The 22,462-nt window shown below is 36.3% G+C and overlaps 2 protein-coding genes across 2 annotated transcripts in view; both read right to left on the bottom strand.

Annotated features, from left to right (window-relative positions):
- Window positions 1-1,159: 1,159 nt before the first annotated feature.
- LOC144435060 (E3 ubiquitin-protein ligase TRIM71-like) lies at window positions 1,160-7,529 on the bottom strand. The gene is made up of 2 exons (XM_078123605.1): window positions 6,722-7,529; window positions 1,160-4,647 (listed from the first exon to the last, which is right to left on the bottom strand). The coding sequence occupies exons 1-2, from the start codon at window positions 7,460-7,462 to the stop codon at window positions 3,166-3,168; spliced, it is 2,223 nt and encodes a 740-aa protein (XP_077979731.1). The 5' UTR covers window positions 7,463-7,529; the 3' UTR covers window positions 1,160-3,165.
- A 3,523-nt stretch (window positions 7,530-11,052) lies between these two features.
- The window catches only part of LOC144435073 (ileal sodium/bile acid cotransporter-like), a 14,799-nt gene continuing 3,389 nt past the window's right edge, over window positions 11,053-22,462 (bottom strand). The window contains exons 2-6 of the mRNA XM_078123620.1: window positions 19,840-19,999; window positions 18,642-18,813; window positions 15,909-16,399; window positions 14,656-14,749; window positions 11,053-13,805 (exon numbers count right to left, since the gene is read on the bottom strand). Coding sequence (XP_077979746.1) covers window positions 13,684-13,805; window positions 14,656-14,749; window positions 15,909-16,399; window positions 18,642-18,813; window positions 19,840-19,999 — 1,039 coding nt within the window. The 3' untranslated portion in view covers window positions 11,053-13,683. The remainder of the gene's footprint in view (window positions 13,806-14,655; window positions 14,750-15,908; window positions 16,400-18,641; window positions 18,814-19,839; window positions 20,000-22,462) is intronic.

Raw genomic sequence — 22,462 nt, 5'->3', positions numbered from 1 at the left:
GTCCCATCATCATAAACCACAGCCTCTTTTACGGCACCGTCCAATTGAAGACGCCAATATTTCACAGTGTTGCAGAAGATATAACAGCTCTGGTTTACAAGAATGTTATGGCCATACCTTTGGTGAACATTGACAACTACTTCCCCCACCCACCCCCAGTTCAATGGACTTTCCCTGTCTGTCCATAGTACAGGCTAAATTACTACCAAAAATGAAAAGCAGTGATGAAATGCTTATCGAAGCATAGACATTGGTGATACACCTACCGTTGTCTATGGTCTAACCCATATGTGATGAAAGTCTGTGGCTCCCTAGAACATTCTCAAAATTAAATGCAAGAATATTTACAAGATATTTTGGTTTAAAATGAATATCAATTTTTATGATTCCTAGAGATTGTTTCCAAGCCTACAAACTAGCATGTTCACCAAATTTCAAGGTTTTCAAAATACAGAATTTATGTCTGTTCAAGCCCATGCAAATTGGTACATAAATTAACCTTTGAACTATGTCTGTGTGAACTGTGGAACCACATAGCAAGCAAAGTAACAGGTAAAGTATGCTGTGGTGTTAAGAAAGTAAACTTGCTGTGAACGTTGGCCAAAGTAATTTTATCCTGCAAGAGTTGTACCAGTCTTCATCAAAATGTTCTACACCCTCCTACTGTGTCACTAGAGGGCGCTATTAGGTGGTCAGGTTTATGCTTTCCAGTCGTGAATACTGAATATTGAATTCTATGAAACAAAACATTAACTATATCACTACTTGTAATTGTAGCTGATTTCTGCATCAAATGCAAACATTACAAATAATGAAGGGAAATTTCATACAGGAGAATACCAGATGATTGGGATTTCAGATGTTGAAACTTGGGCCATGTAAAAAAAAAAGGTACGACCACTGAAATTTGCTTGAGATAACCCATGTATTGTATGGTATGGTGTAGGTGTTACTGTATGACAGGACCCTTCTACAATCTGCCAAGATTGGGCCAATGTATTGTATGGTATGATGTAGGGATGAAGGCTGTGATTTGAATTTAAAATCAAAAGTTAACATGTCAATTCCTTGCAACACGTATTCAATCATAATTATACTAACATACACAACTCTCACCTGAAATCTACACAAGGTGGAAATAATTTAATCATTACTTTATTATACAATTCTACTTTAAAAAGACACAGTGCAGTGAAATACAATAATTTTAATGGGGCAAGTTTGACAAAAAAGTTGGTAGACTTATCTGAGTAAAATGTGTACACTCAATCTACTCGGACTTTGATCAACTTCACGTGACTATTGGGCAAGTTGAGGAACTCATCAATGCCCTCCCATGTAAACGTTCGTATGTTGATACAAATGGATTCTAGCTAAAGCAACAAAATACATGTATAGCATACTGGTGTAGCGTCTGTTAGTGCCACTGTAGGGTAGCGTCTGTTAGTGGCACTGTGCCGGCATCTGTTAGTGGCACTGTGGGGTAGGCATCTGTTAGTGGCACTGTGGGGTAAGCATCTGTTAGTGGCACTGTGGGGTAGGCATCTGTTAGTGGCACTGTGGGGTAGGTATCTGTTAGTGCCACTGTGGGGTAAGCATCTGTTAGTGGCACTGTGGGGTAGGCATCTGTTAGTGACACTGTGGGGTAGGCATCTGTTAGTGGCACTGTGGGGTAAGCATCTGTTAGTGGCACTGTGGGTTACATCTGTTAGTGACACTGTGGGTTACATCTGTTAGTGACACTGTGGGGTAAGCATCTGTTAGTGCCATTGTGAAGAAGCTAGTGGTTTTACAACAATACATTTGCCAGACTAAGACATTTATATGTAAGAAGGAAACAAATTTGTATTAATTGCTACACAAAACTTAACAAGTTATTTCAAATCACAACAGAATAATCTGCTTCAAATGTACAGCTTCTCTGAAAATATCACAACACATTTACTTGTGTCAAGTTACTCTCTAAACATTACAACAGTTACTTTCTGTGTCAAGTTACTTTCTCTAAAAATATCACAACACATTTACTTTCTGTGTTAACTTCTTTAAAAATATCACAACACAGTTACTCTCTGTGTTAACTTTTCTACATATATCACAACACAGTTACAGTACTTTCTGTGTTAAGTTACTTCTCTAAAAATATCACCACACAGTTACTTTCTGTGTTAAGTTACTTCTCTAAGTATATCACAACAGTTACTTTCTGTGTCGTTACTTCTCTAAATATATCACAACACAGTTACTTTCTGTGTTAAGTTACTTCTCTAAATATATCACAACACAGTTACTTTCTGTGTCAAGTTACTTCTCTAAAAATATCACAACACAGTTACTTTCTGTGTCGTTACTTCTCTAAATATATCACAACACAGTTACTTTCTGTGTTAAGTTACTTCTCTAAATATATCACAACACAGTTACTTTCTGTGTCGTTACTTCTCTAAATATATCACAACACAGTTACTTTCTGTGTCAAGTTACTTCTCTAAATATATCACAACACAGTTACTTTCTGTGTTAAGTTACTTCTCTAAAAATATCACAACACAGTTACTTTCTGTGTCAAGTTACTTCTCTAAAAATATCACAACACAGTTACTATACTTTCTGTGTCAAGTTACTTCTCTAAATATATCACAACACAGTTTCTTTCTGTGTCAAGTTACTTCTCTAAAAATATCACAACACAGTTACTTTCTGTGTTAAGTTACTTCTCTAAAAATATCACAACACAGTTACTTTCTGTGTTAAGTTAAATTCTTTTCACAACGGGTCACACAAATACTTTTCAATCTCATACTGTATTTTCCTTTGTAACCATACACTTCCATACAGTGGTTGTTGGTATCAGTTATAATGAGGTATGTTGTCTGTACAGTTAGAGATGTTGAAATCTCCCATTACTGTACAAACACTTTGATACAGTGGTTGTTGTATCAGTTATAATGGGGTATGTTGTCTGTACAGGTAGAGATGTTGAAATCTCCCATTACTGTACAAACACTTTGATACAGTAGTTGTTGGTATAATGGGGTATGTTGTCTGTACAGGTAGAGATGTTGAAATCTCCCATTACTGTACAAACACTTTGATACAGTGATTGTTGGTATCAGTTATAATGGGGTATGTTGTCTGTACAGGTAGAGATATTGAAATCTCCCATTACTGTACAAACACTTTCAGACAATGATTGTAACTGTCAGCAACAACAATCCTGCATGGTTCATCATCAGTCAATGCAATACCACAGGGACAATTCAACCTATCGTTATCACTATCAATACGACATATAAACTGACCACTACTATCAAACTTCTGTATGCGATGATCATCACTTACATACACATATCTATCTTTGTCCACTGCTATTCCTCTAGGGTAAATCAGCTCACCATCCTTTGTACCTTGATGACCAAAGGAATACAGGAATTGACCAGACATTGTGAAAACCTGGACACGGTGGTTCCTAAAATCTGTAACAAATAACATTCCCTGACTAATCACAAGATAAAAGGGACAATTAAACTGACCTGGACCACTCCCATATGAACCAAAGGATCCAATATACTGACATGTGCTATCATACCTGTACATTCTAATACAGTGGCCAGCATGGTCTACTACATACACAATCCTATTCTGAGGGTCTGTACTAATAGCTATGCCACAGGGATCCTCTAACTCAGTCTCCCCAAAACATCTGACAACACGACCATTGATATCACTAATGATGACTTGTTTGTTTTTATAATCTGTACTGAAGTATTCATTATCACTTGATATTGCTATGTCTTGTGGAGTAAATTTCTCTTTAAATTGTGTAAATTTCAAGACTTTCTTAAATCTACCAGTTTTACTTGTTATCTGAATACTATGATTATCATGATCAGCTGTGACAAAGTTTCCATCTTTATCAACTGTAACACTGAAGGGGAGATTGAATTCTAAATCTCCACTGCCTTCTTTTCCAATGGTTTTCACCAAACCTTGAATGACAGGAATTTCACATGGTGATCCTGGTATTGGCTGATCTCCTGTTGTCATGGTAACCTGATGTCTACCTGAAATGTCCCCCTTCACGGTAACTTTGTGTGTTCCATCTTTGTTGTCTATTACCATGACATCATGTTGTGATCCATCAGGTTTTCTCACCTTGACCTTGACCTCTTGTTGTGGGATGACTTGTTTTCCTGTGGAATCTCTGGTTGTAATAGACAGGTCAGCATGGTCACCCTTCACCAGTTGTTTGGGAATGTTTTCAACTGTACACTGAGATATACAGACATCAGATCTCACCAATCCCAGCATTCCATGTTCCTGGAAACCATCCCTGGGTTGGAACACCATTCTCTCATACTGCAGTTGTGACTTGGTTTCCATGGCAATCAGTTCTTTGATGCGATGTAAAGCTTCTTTCTTGGTAGTTAGAAGCTGAATATGACTCCCATGATGCATCAGTGTTTCTAAATAACTGCATGTACTCTTTATATTCCCATGATTCAACTCCAACTCATCAACATCTACATCTACAGATTTCATTTTTGATGTATATTGTCTGTTCAACTCATCTATCAATCTCTTTTCTTCTTTCCTTATCTTGTTGATCAATTCCTCAGCTTTCATCTTTACCTTCTGTTCTTCTGCCTACAATAAGATAAAAAATAAGGAATTAAAGTAAGAATTTATGCAATGACCAGAAACTCCACATATATCTGATTTCATTTCTTAGTAATTTTCATCGATTTTTTAGATGATTCTGTTTCTACTTTTTTCAACAAAATTATATTCATTGTGTCAAATTATAGATAAATATCAGAATATTCTAAGATTAGCAATATTAAAAGATCACAGTCCATTTTGTGTGTTTACTTTATAATTCAAATTGAAATATAATCATTGCAAGTACTGAGATATGTCAAACACAAATGTAATAGTTGTTTTGTTTCACACTGAAATAACAACAACTATTAAAAACAATGTCAACTCATGTTTAGCAACGTGTGTTTACAATAAAATGACCTCTGAAAATAGGGAAGGTACGTTGGGATTTGATTTGATTTGATTTGATTTGATTTGATTCGATCTGATTTGATTTGATTTGATCTTTACCTCTTTAACTATTTTTAATTTTGAAAAATATTGCTATGACCCAAAATCAAATGAACTGTTGGTCAGAATACCCCTTCTGTGAGAGTCTGATAAAATATGTACAGATATCACTTGGGAAAGAAAACAGAAGACAAAGAATTTCTTAACTTTTTGTTTTAAATGTTTAACAAAATATTTAGGGTCAGAGACTTAAATTAGTGTCGGTCGGGTTATCAGAAACACACAATTTTTTTTAATTTTGCCTTACAAGTTATTATGGCATAATTTATGGGGTACCAATAAAAACAAAATTGTTCAATTTTTTACCATCAAGCTTTCTTCTGTATCTATAACTACCTTACAAACTGTGTTGACTCAGATATGATTTGATTCTAAATAGGTTTTTGGGGAGAGACTAATAGTTCAATGTAGGATAAAAAACTAAATTCTTTAAAGTGACCATATGGATAAGGATTGTTATTTATTTTGGATTTTTAATTTATAAAATGATTTTATCATGGCTTTCTACTTACAAAAATCAATGTGAAACAACATGGACAAAATCTGTGTTTGTACGTCAATACCACGCAAGAAGCTGAAAAATGTGTAAAAAGTTTGTTATTGTACGTACAATAACAAAGATTTTACACATCTAGTAATCTTTTGCAATTTATTAAGTTACAAACAAGGACTTGGAATATGTTGATACTTCAAGTAGGAAACCATATTAAAGATATTTTATAAATTAAAAATCCAAACCAACATGTATTTTATTGCCATGGATTTACTATCAAATTGTGGTGAAAATTATTCCATTTCTCAATTTAATGAAATATTTTTGGAAATATTGGTATTTTGGGGTACAAAACCGATTCCATTAAAAATAAAATTGTTTTTAGTTGGATGAGAACTAAAATGGTTCACCCCCACCCCCCACCCCCCCACACACACACACACACACTCCTAAACTAAAAGATTAAATGTTTTATCCTACATTGTACTTAGGACATTGTCATTGTGGAAAAGAAAACAAGAACAACTTGAAAGAATGCTACAATTCAATCTCCATAGCAACAGTGTCCACTCAATGTGACTGTATTTGTAATAATTTTTTTTGAATTATCAAAATTCTAGAGATTTTTTTCCATTGACCAAAAATCAGACATTTCTTATGTACATATCAGTGACATATATCCCCTTAAAATTACAGACCAACCTAATGGGTATTTTGAGGTTGTTTAGTTTAGGTAGCTAAGAATTTTGATCAAAATCACTTTTCAAATCCTAAATTGAATCACCCAGGATTATGACAACCTTAAAATTGATAATACAATATCACATTCAAATGTGCAAACAAATTGAAGGCTTTAATATGTATATTTTTTTAATTAAGAAATTAAAAAAACATCACACACACAACTAGAAGATGATGGTAATATCATTTATTTTGTTGAGATGTATACCTGTCTCAATTCACAGTGTACATGTACACAAACTATATCAGATATCAGATATCTCAACATTTGAAAATGAATATGTACATAAAAAAATACTGATCAGTTAAATTGTGCATATATATTACATTTGATTTGTAATACATTCATTAAAATAAAACTGTAATGTTACATACCTTGAGTTGGTTTCTCAATTCTGTACGTCTCTGTACGGCTGTGACTTTCTGTCTGTCAACATCTCGTTCTTTCTTCTTCAGCTCTGCAATCAGCTGGGTTAGTTCAGTTTTATACTCGTCTGCTACTTGTTTTATGTATCGATGTTTATGATCAGGTACTCGGTGATCAACTATAGTACATTCCATACACACTGCTACCTGACAAGTGTCACAGTAGAATTTGATCTGGTTGTCATGGTGAACGCTGCAATGTTCAACAGGTTGGATGGGAGTGGGCGTGGCAGACTTTGCTCCCAATTTAAATTCGTCAATGGACATAATTCGATGTGAACGAAGTGGTGGAAAACTTTGGTGAACTTCAATACATTTATCACAGCTGAATTGAGGACAGTCTTCACATCGCCGAGTTGCTGTGTTGTTTTTACACACCTCGCACTTGACAGACTCACTTCCAGACATCGCCTTTCTCTCCTCGAATATTTCGATTAGGTTGTTCATGAAAAAGTTCGTTGTCAGCCCTGGAACCCCAAGATGGGTCAGTCGACAGGGTGTAGAACATGTCGGGCACACGAGAGAACCTTTCCTTTTCACTATTGACACTAAGCATTTCTCACAGAAGTTGTGCAAACACGGTAAAATCTTAGGAGTTGTAAATCGTTCAAAACAAACGGTACAGCACAGGAAATCTTCCCCGATTTTATCGAGAATTGCCGTCTCAACAGGTACACCTCCAGCCGCCATGGTGGTCTACACGCCCTGGGAGGCGGGTCCTCTAGCAAACTTTTAATTCAATTATTTCCTTGTATTATGCCCATCTAGGATACCTGTAGTGTTTACATAAATGTCCGACTTTTGTGTCTATTTACCTAAGGCTACGTAGTTCGATTTGGTATGTCCTTATCAGGTCAAGCTACCGCTAGTGCAATGATCCGATGTCCTTATATGACCAAATCTCGCTGACGCAAGTGTGATTTTCCTGGAAGAGCACTCTGGAAGAGCAAAAACTGTTACAATGAACAGGCTGTCATGTGATACGATCTTTTTTGTGTGTGTGTGGGGGGGGGGGGGGGGTAACGTGGCTTCAGCGCATAAACTTAGTGAGTGTCCAGTCCCTATTAAGCTGTGATATAAATATTTGTTTCTTCTTCTTACAACTTAAAATTTGTCTTTTCGCTGTCAGAAAACTTTTTTTTTTCAAATGGTAACTACAACACTTGCAGCTCCAGCCGTATATAGTGCGCCCTCGTCGGTGTACATGACACGCCGCTCACAAATGTAGAGCATTTCTGTAAAATAGACGATAGACTCCGAGCACTGTACATAACCATAACTAAAACACAACTACAGAGCTAGCTAGACAATATACGAAGTGCTAGCTTTTGAACTTGAAAATTACAATATCATATAGATTGCATTATACTATAGGAATAAATCACAATTTTACGACAATCAAAGGTTGTATCGTCTTCTTCCGACCGCAAGGAGGCGGGCTTCGATATCCATTTTCTCATCCCATAGATACGGCGTTGTGGCACGGGCTATACCACTATATTCTCTGACAAATAAAGACGAGTTTGCATAGGAAGGTATTTTTTATAACAGTAACAATAACTGGACTTTGGCAAACATCACCATAAGTTACATTAACCTGAAGTACTCAGTGTCAAAGGTTTTCATTTGAGAGCCTGGGGTGGTTGTATGTAATTCTAGAACAACAGGTGTCCATTAGCTATACCGTTTTCCATCTACAGCTCAGTTTGCACATTTCAGTATTAAAAGGCGATGTCACCGTGTTATAGTGAAATATATACAACAACATAGCCCCCTCCCCCTCTTACTCTATGAATCTCACAGAACAAACACCCCCCCCCCCCCGGTACTAAAAAACTAATTTGAGCAGCAGAGACAGAATTATAACACTTCAAATATAATGTTAATATACACATTCATAATTTATTACAAAGGTCGATTTGACATGGTGTAGCAGCTGGCACAGATTTACAAATTATGAAAGTAAGCTTACATGCTCAGACCAGCTAGGTGTGTTTCTGTAGTCTGAGGTACATATTGTATTATAGTAGTGCCTGTATGATTTACAAGTCATGGAAATATTTCAACGATTTCCCTGCCATTCATCTATATTTGTGAATCTTGTGTTTTATTTCGAAAATTATAATATTTACAACTGCCCATCTCAGACCGTGGACTAACGGAACCTGTTACAAACAAGGAAAGTAAACAACTGAATTGGATTAATAACACTTGGCACAGCATATTGGAAGTACAGAGACTTGTATTACATTTCATCATTTGATAAGAACAGTTTTATGGCCTCTTTACATAATAGTTCACATTCACAGACAAATTAGAAGTTCCCCTGGGATTTCATGTACAGATAAAGAGGCTATAAAACTGTTCTAATCAAACTATGAATGTAAAACAAGTCTCTGCTCTTCCAACTTGCCGTGTCATGTTATTAATCTAATTCATTTGTTTACTTTCCTTGTTTGTAACTGGTTCCTTTCGTCGACGGTCTTATGTCAGCAGTTGTAGTTAAACTAAGGTACAATTCAACATAGTGAAGTAATAAGCTATGTCGACAGCCACACACAATTAATGAACCGGTGTGATAAACTTACTCCCAGTATAGTATTGATGAAGATAAGTTGTTTTGCATAGGATTTGCATATGCTAGATTTTTTAATGATCAATAAAGCCAGAAACGTATACGTAGCAAGCAATAAACAGTTCTGTTTTTGACAAAGTCAGTTTTCCAGTGACTTGCTTGCGAACATTTTGCTGTGTATAAATCAATATGGTGCCGTCTAGCTGCAAATAATAGTAGTTTTTGTTTGCAACCTTTTTCATTTGTGTGTATAACAATTTTTTTTCTCTGTGTATTTTCTGTCGAGTTTGCGAAAAACAACAAGACAAGAAGCGGAAAAACGACTACGGATACTGCAGTTAGGCGCCATCGAACTGTCGTATCACAGAAGCACAGGGGCGTGTAATATTTCATAGATTGTTGTTTTCTTATTGCTTAGAATGCCGTTTTCTTAGGAAAATATCGTACGAATCTTGCTGCTACAAATGTATCAATCTCTATACTACTAAGAAATGTCTCTTCCCTTTACATGTAGGAATATATAGTAATCAAAAGGTTGTTCTATTTAGTCTGTAGACCTGAAAAACAACAATCTATGAAAATAAACTAACTTCCCTTTACATGTAGGAATATATATTAATCAAAAGGTTGTTATATTTAGTCTGTAGACCTGGAAAACAACACTCTATGAAATATTACACGCCCCTGTGCACAGAAGTGGCACTCTGAGAATCGAAATACATGGGTCAATGTATCAAAAAGCGTGTGCATGATATCACCACATGCCACATATCACGTGACCATAACAGGGTGATTATGTTGCAGTTATACAGATATCTACTAGTATTTCCTACCTGAAGGTCTATACGGCACGTTACAGGTTACCGTTTATCGGCTGTGCTTGATATAGAAACCATAAGAACTGTATATATAATATATACCAGTACTAGGATATCAAGATTGCAATTTCTTGCTACATTGTATCTATATCTGTATATTGTGAACCATTTAAACACACTGCAACTAGACGCAGACATGTCAGTGCCAATGTTTTGATATCTGTCATATGGTGGCACAGTTCATTTCATTCAGACAAAATGTCACAAAAAACTGTGTTCATTGAATGTGTTATCTTACAGACGAGCATGTGTAGTTTGTTATTGGCTTCTACGTGGTTATATCAAACAGATCCGGTGAATGTTAACTTGAAACGGGTTGTAGTGTATTGGCTGCCTGTCGAAATATACACGTCAGTTTTGCTCTTATCCAAAATTCAAAAACCATTATTACCAGTATTACCCACTAACGCTAACCCTAACCGTCTTGGGTAAAGTAACTCAACGTCTAGTAGGGGTGAGGCCGAATCGGTCTGGTGCCAAAACGACCCACGAGTTGTAAATGCAAATGTTACAGTAACTTACCTTTAGACATCCAAAAACTAATCTGTCTACGTCGCTGAATCTGTAACTATGCTATCTCTTTTTTCACCTACCCATGTCTACGTCGCTGAATCTGCTACTACGGCTTGTTCTACTCACCTATGTCTACGTCGCAGGATCCGGGAGACCGGCTACTATGAACGCTATAGATCGTATTACATATACAGCACCATAGACAGGCTACAATAATAGGAAAACTATACGGCTTTCGTACGTTTATGCTGCTCATATGAAGGAATTGAAGAATAATTTTAAGAAAAGGCTCTCCCTTTTGCGATGGTTCTCCGAATACTTTATTGATTTATTGATGTCAAATACAATTTGTTTGTCAGCAGATAATACCGATATTAATATTTACAATATTTTTGTTCCATGCATACAAAATAAAGAAAGAGACAATAAAAAAGATGCACAGTCGCTAATAGCTTTGAAAATAAAGATTTTGTAATTTACATAATATTTACATATTTTAATCCCTTATCTATTTTGTAATTTACCGACGTCAACTAACTCCTACTGTTAAAGGTGAGGCACATGAAATTATGAATTGTCACCATAACAGTCTACAAGGATTTTCATTACAAATAATATAACACGCCCGAGTATTATAGACTTGTATCGAAAACAAAAACAATGGATCTTAGTATTTCCTTTAGAAAATAGAACAATATTAGTAAGTCATCTTTACCGTACACAAATTCTGAAAGATGAAACAAAACTAGATTCAATATTCCAACAAGTATAAATATACTATTTAGTTAAATGAACTTTTTGATTTAAAATGTACGTCTTATACCGTAAATAACTATGAAAAGACTTGATTGTCTTGTTACAGGTTAAACATTAATGTGTTATTGTACATCTTTGATTGTTTCTTGATAATAGTAATAAGTTTATGATCTAAACGTAAACGATTGCTGGTCCATTTCCCAAGGGAATGGTTTGTAAATCGGAAGGGCAAGAAAGAAAGTGATTGCCATTTTAAAGTAAATGTTCATAAGATTCGCAAAGTGAAATTCACAAGAAATCTACCATTATATCATATTATCATTTTGTCAAACAGGAATACATTGATCATAGCCTACTACTAGATTTACATGTACTCTTGATATAATAAAATATTCGTTTTAAGTACTACAAGATTATCTTTAAACCATTTCAACAACGCCACCAACTCAAAGACAATTATACCATGTACAAGCCAAGTTGAAAAATATGGAATTTATACACTCAGACTCGTTCTATGTCATGACAACACGTTCAAACTTGCCATTACTTTCCCTGATTTTTCTTTGATATTAGTACTAGCACTGGTATAATTGTTATTTCTCCAAAACATTTCTTCATTCAGCCTCAAATACTCGTGGCCTAAGGGTTTTGCCCCTAAGGTCACTCGTACTTTCCTTGGTTGAACGAAGAAAAACATTGGGGAATAACATCTAAGTATTGTAAAAAGAATATGGACATTGATTGTAACACACCATGTTAATAATTCCTACATTGTACAAATGTGGACTGGGTAACAAGTTTTTTTTTGGTCATGTCATGGAGTAGCCACTGCAGCCACCCCTCCATCTCTCTGTGTACGCCATGGCCTAAAGTTTACTCGCATCTCAGAAGTCTGAGCAAACATGCAACGTCTTGCATATAAGGGATGTCTTATACTGTAACACAGGGACATATGTCCTCGTGCTAGTATGACTGATTTCATGATATCCTACATAGGGGTAGAAATAGTGTTACTACGAAACAATATTTCACTAAATGACTTACCACGGGTTATTAAAACGCAGAAGTTCAAAGTTTTTTAGCACTGAGCTTCAGACCTGTCTTGGTGGACGATCCTCACCAGAACGACAAATATTATGCGGATCGCTGACCAAAAAGGGTCGAAAGTTCAATGCCAAAAAACTCTGAACTTGTGCGTTTTAACACGTGTAAATCGTTTGATCTACCAAGATGATGAACATCTTTGGTCAATATTACAATAAGTTACTCTATATATGAATGAAACTATTAGGAAAATGATGTTTTCTTCGTTTACTGATGTCAGTGTGCGAAGAAAGAAAACAATCATTGAAGCAAGACTGCTAGGACTGGACTAGAGTTCATCTCTATGTTTGTATTCCCTTCGTATAAGGAAATAAAGGTGTATTGAAATCCAGTGCACTCCTTCATCAATTTTTTCATTAGATTGTTATCTCTTGAACTATTACTATGGTGGGATAACGGGTTTCTAAGACCGCATGCTATAGACAAACACGCAAACAGTAAAGTAAGTACAAAGGTAACATCATTATAATGATATGATTTGAAAGTATTGCACTCCTTTAAGGCACCAATATATTCGTACAGTTCGCATTTCTCCCTGACTGTTAGTATTAAAAAGTCGTCGAGAACTAAGACAATCAGTATATCAACATATGTATGTGTGATGGATGGTGGTCATTACGGCTGTCCTGAAATCGAGGCTAATGTTTGAGGGTCGGTTCCGATGCATAAACAAACTACCGCAGAGTTACGGTAATACTTCGGGTGTTTACGGCTGTTTAGCATCTAATTTATGACGTCATCCTCGGAGAATATCGAATGTAGTTACGCAGAACCGAGTATTATCGTGAAATGACATCGGCTTTACATATTTTTCAGCCTCACTCGGTGCCCTTGGCCTAGCAGAGTTGTTTAAATAGTTGCTAACACCGTACCGAATAGTCATGGATACATATACTGAGCGTTTTAAAGCAAAATTTTAGAAATGTGATCGAATTCTTCTGAGATTTTGACGAATTTCCTTGACGGATTATAAATCGATATGGCCAAATGTTTTAATTCTCTAGCACTGTAACAGTTGTTTTTGTGACGGTGGTTTGAAATGAGAGTGATAACACTATATTCAGACACTCTCTTTTTATAACTCATTAAATGATGACATTAGATGATTTAGACGGAGTAACTTCACTCTCAGGAGTGACGTCACCACTAGCAACAGAAACCATCGTTCTTGTGGAGCTGGTATCTTCTATAACAAGATCATCGGGATCTACAAAAAAAATAGACAGAAGGAGAACATCCAGGATAAATAAAGTGTAATAAAAGTATGGAAAGTCGACCATGGTATATATTTGATGGTGTGGTGACAGTAAGTAAGTAATTTTATTATAGTGACATGAGGTAATAAAATGTCTCCCAGCCCATCAGGCTTATATCACCTTGAACAAAAAAAAGGATATGTTGACAATATAGAGAGGTTATAGTGAAAAAAAGAAGAAGTAATATAGTGCTAGTTCTATAAATGCAGAATATTGTGTATACATGGTCCAATAAACCTCACACCACTATAGAAGTAGTGGTCTGAGAATAAATAAAGAGTTTACGTAAATTTTCAAAAGTCACATATCTTTAAATTTGTCAAGCACAAGAGTGGCCAGCTGTGACTTATACTGCCTCGGTGGTTCTATGTCTCTATACTTATGAAGAAATATGAAGGTTCGATGGTTCAATATTTTAAGATAAAAAATTAAGTCGGTATGCCCCAGGATCTTGTTGAAGTTTGTTGAGGTGAAATATCAAGTAACATTAATACTTTTTCTATTTTCGATAGTCAACAAGTGACATTTTTAAATGTAAATATGGACTTGGAAAGAAAGGGGTGTGTTCTTTATCACAGCATGACAAGTTCTATGTACCATGGTGTGAATTGATTTTTGACATATGTGAGATATATTTATTATATGTATAATCTAATGAAACCTAGAGTTTTGCCAAGGCTGGTCGTGTAGCTTGTTAAAACATTACTATTTTCTGCAAAGTTTACGCGAAATTTAATTACACTGTATATTTTAATAATGTTATCAATATAAGAAGAAAAAAGAGAAAAAAAGCTCGAGTACCTAGGATAATATTTGTATCAGATTTTGACGACCGTAGAGACTTTTTCTTCTTACACTTTCCATAAATGAAGTAGACGACGTACGTAACTGTAACCTGAAAATACAGAATGGGAGATTTTAGAAACCATGGAAACAAACCCAAAAGACTTCAAGTTGTAGCTTGGAAACAGACTCCGTCCAACAATGTTATACATCAGGGTCTTTTCCATGTAGATCGGTATAACAAGATAGACTCCGGGTCGTCACTGTGCTGACACATATACAACTGTCTGGACACATATGCAACTTTCTGGAGGCCAACTCTATACTCGATATTTAATTCCATTTACAAGTGAACGTCATGTCTCGAATATACGGTTATCTTACCGCAACCTCGTAACAATCTAAAGTATTATTTTAAAACGTCGGTAATGTTACGAATATTTAGGGACAGCACTATCTTTATTCACCCTTTCTCCAACTTGACTACAGGCAGCCCCGGAAGTAAGCTCAAACAGTAAAACAAACAAACAAACAAACGAACAAACAAACAAACAAACAAACACATAAATAAATAAATAAAAATAAACATACACAAACACAAACACAAACACAAACACAAACACAAACACAAACACAAACACAAACACAAACACAAAGTATATATGAGTAAATGAAACTATATATACAGTATATGTGGAGTCATGATGGGTGAATGGTTAGCGCGACTGGCTTGGAATCTACAGGTTGCAGGTTCGAGCCCCGTCGCTGCCTGCTGTTTGTTTCTGAGTGGCTAAAGTCCTTGGGCAAGATTTGAACCACGACTGTGCCTCAGTATAACTGGGGACCTGGTAGGATGTAGGTTGCAATGCGAAGGCTTTAATCCTATGCGCTTAAATGGCTGCAATGAATTGTATGCTATCAATATAAGAAGAAAAAAGAGAAAAAAAGCTCGAGTACCTAGGGAGTTGAGGAATGCTAAAGGGCCGTTGTGCTGTTCTGATCCGAGCCGGGACAAACAAGTACTAAAAGTGTCATAGCTTTTTACGTCCATCACGATGGTTGTTTTTTTATGAATCATTTAAAGAAAAAATTAAAAGTTTAATGAAATGAAAACTGCGCAATTGAAGATTAGGAATTGTTTAATATAAACTGGCCGTAGTGGTATGAGTGAGGTAATGGTGTCAAGCTACAGTATCAGACCTTGAGATTATCGATGTAGATACGAGCTTGCCACAATATTGTTGTGATAATAATGAAGCGGCCATACTTACCATAAGAAATTGTGCCATGGCACACGTAAGTGGCATCACTGATAGCAAATCTCTGTCTGGTTGGTCGTACATTATTTGTATCAACCCTGTTGCTAAGGCCGAATTTTGAATTCCAGTTTCTAGGCAAATAGTTTTTGTTTTCGGTACACCTCTCTTAAAAATTGTTCCAAAGAGAGCTCCGATGATGAAGCCAACAATGGGTAGTAGGAAAGAGCTGCCCACCACCGTGGCATTCCACTGGTACACAAGAAATAGGTTGCTATAGACACCAGTAGTCAGTGCTAGTATAATTAACGTAATGCCAAATGGTCTGATTAAAGCAATACCCTTTTTCGCCCACAACGGCCGGAAGTTACGTATAGCCATGCCGATCCCAACGGGAATGCATAGCAACGCAAGTGATACAATGATGCTGATATAAGGCACGGGAAAGCGCCTTCCTCCATCTGTCCAATAGTGTGAATAAATGAACAAGTTGAGGGGCATCATTCCTGTGTAGAGAGAGGAAAGATTGACAAAATTACTCAAATTTACAATTGAAAATGTTATCCCGTGTTACATCAGCTTATATGATACGAGGACTAATAACACTGTTTTCGTATTGTTGTTTTTTATTTCTATGATAAAATGATCACGGTAACTCCTTCCACGATTATGTAACAAAACTGTTTGCAAACGCATGACACGATAGTTCCCTAACCCACAAGATGAACTGCGGATTGCATCAATTGTAGAAATTCGTGATCCAGGAAAGGTGGAGGGGGTAGCTTGGCTGGGTTTTGGGTACAGGTGTACCATTGTAAGGTGGATGGGGTAGCTTGGCTGGGTTTTGGGTACAGGTGTACCATTGTAAGGTGGAGGGGGTAGCTTGGTTGGGTTTTGGGTACAGGTGTACCATTGTAAGGTGGAGGGGGTAGCTTGGCTGGGTTTTGGGTACAGGTGTACCATTGTAAGGTGGAGGGGGTAGCTTGGCTGGGTTTTGGGTACAGGTGTACCATTGTAACTTTACAAAGATTCAACAATGTCTACATTCTGCCAGAAAATAGAAGTCAAATTCTCGGAAAAATGTAGAAATCGACAACTTGTAAACTACGTTGTCCAAAAGTTGCCAGAAAAAATTAAAACCGTCAGTTTGAAAACTACATTGTCCAAAATATGGGGGTTAAAAGTAGTACATGCGTTCAAAGAGGGAAGCCATTCTTTACATTATGCTTTAAAAAAATCTTTAGTATACATTTAGTCGAAAAGGGGGGTCCAGATTAAATCTGCTATACATCATTATATAGTTACCCTTACTATGTGAGCACCCCTCCTCTCCCCAGTACATGATATATAAACTTGTAACGTATAAAATTAAAACTCTAATTCAGCGTCGTAGTACCGACAAACAGAAGACCTCAATACTTCGTCGAACTTTTGAGTCACCAGTAAACACATGTACACTTCATTTTATTATTTTACCTTGTCTAAATTATCGGCAACTAATTTATAAACATGTTGAATTTTTACATACATGAAGATTTGTCAAAAATATGATGATTTGTCAGTAATTCCAATACACGGCATATCATGGAAATAATTCTAAGGTCATTGATCTCATCAATGCGATAATTACTAATCAAACGTGGTAAATAGTTGAATTTCCCATGATAATAACACTGCTATAAATGTAAACAGGAATATTTTGTATGCTTCACCTACTTTTGCCTATGTGTATTAGACATGTTTTGACGTATTCTTTACCAATTAATATAGGATTATTCACACACACACACACACACACACACACACACACACACACACACACACACACACACACGCACGCACGCACGCACGCACACACGCACGCTCACACACACACATACATACACACACACGCACACACACACACACATATGGACACGCGCGTGTGCATGTAGCGTGTGCGTATGCACACACATTCCTTTAGCAATATTTTGAAAAACATACAATAGCACACTTGGGGAAAATAAAGACAATTTGTTTCTTTCATCATGCTCTAAAACTCTTGATGACGTCATTTGACGATGTACAGCACCAAAGATACGTTTATAACGTCACGGCAGTATAGTAAAGATCTTTATAAGAAATAAAGATTAATATTAAGATTAACGCTACTAAATACATTTCATCACCCGAGACAACTACTGGTGACGTCACACACCAGACAAAGAAAAAACAGTTACGTTCACGAAGTCATATGACAGCGTAGGGGAACAGAGTTACGTTTATCGTCATAAACCATTGCAAAAGCCATTGATGATTTTTGTACTTAGTCAACTGTCAATTCCTGCATGTTACTACCAAACCAGTGTCACCGTAGGCTATAGACTTTCAATCAATTATGTGACACGATGTTTTTCATGTCTAACACAACGTCTTTTGTTAGCAATTACACAACAAAAATACAGGAACAGATACTAGTAACATGCACACAGATGATATGTTACGTTTTATCTCATTGTAAATGCAAATCAAGTTTTGTGTTTGGATCTTCACTGTCTTATCCGAGTGACGTTGAAAATGAAATAAAAATGTGTTATTTTATATGCTTGCTAGCTATCAGTATCTATATTTTGTTTTATGCAACAACAACAAAAAACGTTGTGTGAGATGTAAACGCAGTGTGGTCTAATTGAAATGGTTTGGTAGTACCTCAGCCAATCACAGTTGTCCGAGTTATCATGAAACGATTGAAAGTCATTATAAACCTACCTAACGCCAGTATTGTACTAAAAAACGTCATCGTAATACTGAGGGTAAGGTCACCATCCAATAACACGGAAAATATGTTACTGAGTCCTCCACCTGGGCAACAACCAATCAGAAGCAAGCCAAAGGCTGATTCCACGGGTAACGAAAACGCCACAGAAATAATGAAGGCAAACTAAGAAAAGTTTTAAAAAAAGAAAGAGAAGTTGAATATTACACATATTATTTTTTGAAAGTATCAGTGGAAGAATCGATGCCTGAAAAAGGAATCGAGTCAAAAGTAAGACAAAAGTAAGTATAGTTCATTTATCAAATTTGTATTAATAACTGACACACAAGGCATTGGATATCACAGCCTGATTGGCCGCATAAATTGAATATCACAGCCTGATTGGCCGCATAAATTGGATATCACAGCCTGATTGGCCGCATAAATTGGACATGACAGCCTGATTGGCCGCATAAATTGGATATCACAGCCTGATTGGCCGCATAAATTGCTTTAGAATTGACCGACACATTTCCAAAGAGGGTGCGCTTTTCGTAACATCTAATTTCTTGAAGACACACAAGAAATGACACGTGTACAAAAATCCATAAATCAATTCAGAGATGACGTAGTTAATCTGATTACTATAGTAAAATCTGATGTAGGGATTCTTTATTACTCCTACTTGTATTGTCTTTTGTTCTTGTTTTGTGATGTGAGTGCCTGATACCTACCTGAACCATGATTGTAACGTGGTAAACAAACTTGATATTAAAGTTTCAAAACTAACATAGCAATCAATGTGAAATAATTTGTCTCAAAACATTAATTAGTCAACTTCTCTGGTTTACAATAACCACATTTGGCAATGATAAACAGTCCTTGGCACGCAAAGCTATCCACAAATAATAAACGCTGTGATGCATGATACGTACAAAAGCACATTGTATTTTCAAGCAATAAACTTTAATACTGTATATAACCTGAGTTCAAGCTTTATAAAGCTTTCACTGGACTATGCCGAAAGTAAATGATATTTACGATGACAGGCGATCCAATCAAAAGGTATCAACATTCCTTAACATTGTGTAAACACAACTAGGGGTTCTCAGCAACCTACACCAACTTCAGCATAAAATGGTTAAAGTTACCGACTGCAAGCCGGTGTAACCTGAGGTGTAGAGTTCAAAGGTCACGCCTTGACCTACTTACCAAAGGCATGCCGAGGAATTGGCAACAGGATCCAATAGATACACTGGCTGGCCGCACAATTAATGACTTGATAACCGCCCATTCTAACTTACAACCCATCGTACATGTGTTGGCGAATAGGACAATGACGATCACGATGGGAAATATTTGGTCCACAATCCTGAAAGAGGCAATATATATATATAAGAAAGTATTTAGCGTCAATAATTGTGTAAAATATATTTTCTTAACCCTTGTACGCATGCAGAAGAGATGCCACAGACATGGTACTCTCAGGGGGTAATCCAAGGTTATTACTCCATGGTTAGCACAGTCGCAGTCCAGTGATCACTCCATTGATATTCTAATATGGTTGTCCGGTCATACACAAACAAATACAGTGGTTGTTGTATACTATTCAAGGATGTTCTATGCGAGCTAGTTGGTCTGTGACGTCACCTGAAAGTTTCTTGACCTTAAGACGGTCAAGCGATGAATGGACCAATTGTCTACGGATATAAAAGGTGCACGTAGTCTTGCTGCTAGACGTTTGTTTGGGCTTTCTTTCGATATGATAAGCGAACGAAGTTCGCAGTGAGGATGTTCCATCCTCGATAGCGATGTTCGTCCGTGTGTCTATTGTATCGGAAGAAAATCCGAGGTCAAACAGCTAGACTAGGTGCAACGTAGACAGTAAAATAAATCTAGTACTCGGATATTTTTCAGACGCCATCATATCATACCATACTGTAGGACGCCATATAACGTATAAAGTATACCGTATATTTATTTTATGCATATTATATTTAATGTTGCTATAACTTTTAAGGTAAATGAGTAGTTACCATCTCATTAACCTACCATGTGTTGTAAGGTGACTAAACATGCCTAAAGTGGCCATATGGATGAGGATTGGGTATTATTTTGGATTTTTGATTGATAAGACTATTTTATCATGGCTTCCTACTTGAAATATTAATGTAAAACAAAGACCAAGTCAATTCATTGCAATAAGCCCCCCCCCCAAAAAAAAAGCAAAAAAAACAAACAAACAAAAAAAAAACGTAAAAAGTTTGTTATTGTACGTACAATAACAAAGATTTTACATGTTTATCAGTCTTTTGCCATTGAGATACAAACAAGGACTTGGCATATGCTGTTTTACATTCATTTGTCAAATAGGAAGCCATGATAAATTTGTTTTATAAATTAAAAATCCCAAGTAAATACCCAATCATCATCCATATGGCCACTTTAATGAGTGAACGCCATAAAAGACGAAAACTCACACTCATGCTATACAGACATACCTACACATACACACATTCACATCCACACACACGCTGTGGTTCTGTTCTTTGACCCTTTCATGACTAGAGACGAGTTTCATATAATAAGGGGACCCAATTTATATGAACATTTTCATAATGACAATAATATTACTTTATTAGGAAGTAACATTTCTTTAATTCAAGTCTAAAATGAAGTTGATATATGCCAAAAACTTACATAAAACAAGAATTTTGACGGGAATGTTTTCAGTATTGAAGGGGTTAATAGTCTGAGACCACAATATTTCGAAAACGAAGAGACGTGTAATTCAAGTTGTACGGGTGGATTTGGAATGTTTCGATACTTGTAACTCCATTTATTAATATATTGGACCCTCCATATTATTATTATAAAATATCTATATTCAGGGTAAAACTTAATAAGCGTTACAAACAATGCAGAGCGTTGCGGTCGACTTCTCTGAGGCCCTCGATCACACATCAAATCGAAAATCACTCAAGAGTCCACTTACAAATTCTAAAATACATTAGGACATAAAATACACACATTGTGACAATATAGCTCCAGATAAATAAAATAACTGCTAGGCAGAAGAAATGTCTCTGTAATTGTCTTTGAAGTGTTTAAAAAGTTTTAGCCCGCTTTACATGTTCAGGTAACGGATTCCATAGATTTCCTCCCTTGTGAGTGAATTTGCAGAGAGCATAGTTATTGTGAGCTCGTTTGATATTATATAGACACTGCCCGGGTACGTACTGTGCCATGGTAACATTTGTACATCATGGAACAAATGTGAAATTTATGTCTTTCTTATCAAACAGTGCTATTTTAAAGTTTGTTTACTAATCGTTGATATACGACGTCTTGACAATCGTTAGGGCGACCGCATAATGCAATGTCACGCGAGCTCAATAAGCGAATTTCGTTCGTTTAGGGCCCGGGTTTAGGGGGAGGGGGTCTGGCATCAATGCGATTACTGAACTTCATTTTCGCACTGCTAACCAAATTTCGGCGGAAAATTTTCGCTCCTGCACTTATAACAGTTTTGTTATTTACTACTGAGATGTAATAAAAATGTAAGATTTAATAAAAAATGTACTTCTAATGTGAGATATGGTGCTGGGTTTCTGTAGTATTTTATTTTTTTAATGTGTTTACAATCATGTTACATTACATCGATCATAGCGATGTGACCGCTACAGTTTTCATCATAGTTTACATCATACGTTTGATATCGCATTTGTGAAAGTTTGTGTAGGGGAGGGGGAGGGGTTGACTTAAACGAACGATGCTTGACATTGTACGATTGACCTTGACATTGTGCGATTGTACATATTACAACCTATAATCG

Source organism: Glandiceps talaboti, chromosome 5 (genome assembly GCF_964340395.1).
Source record: "Glandiceps talaboti chromosome 5, keGlaTala1.1, whole genome shotgun sequence".
NCBI classification, from domain to species: domain Eukaryota; kingdom Metazoa; phylum Hemichordata; class Enteropneusta; family Spengelidae; genus Glandiceps; species Glandiceps talaboti.
The sequence above is the reverse complement of the archived record's forward strand: the minus strand, read 5'-3'. Positions and strand labels throughout refer to the sequence as shown.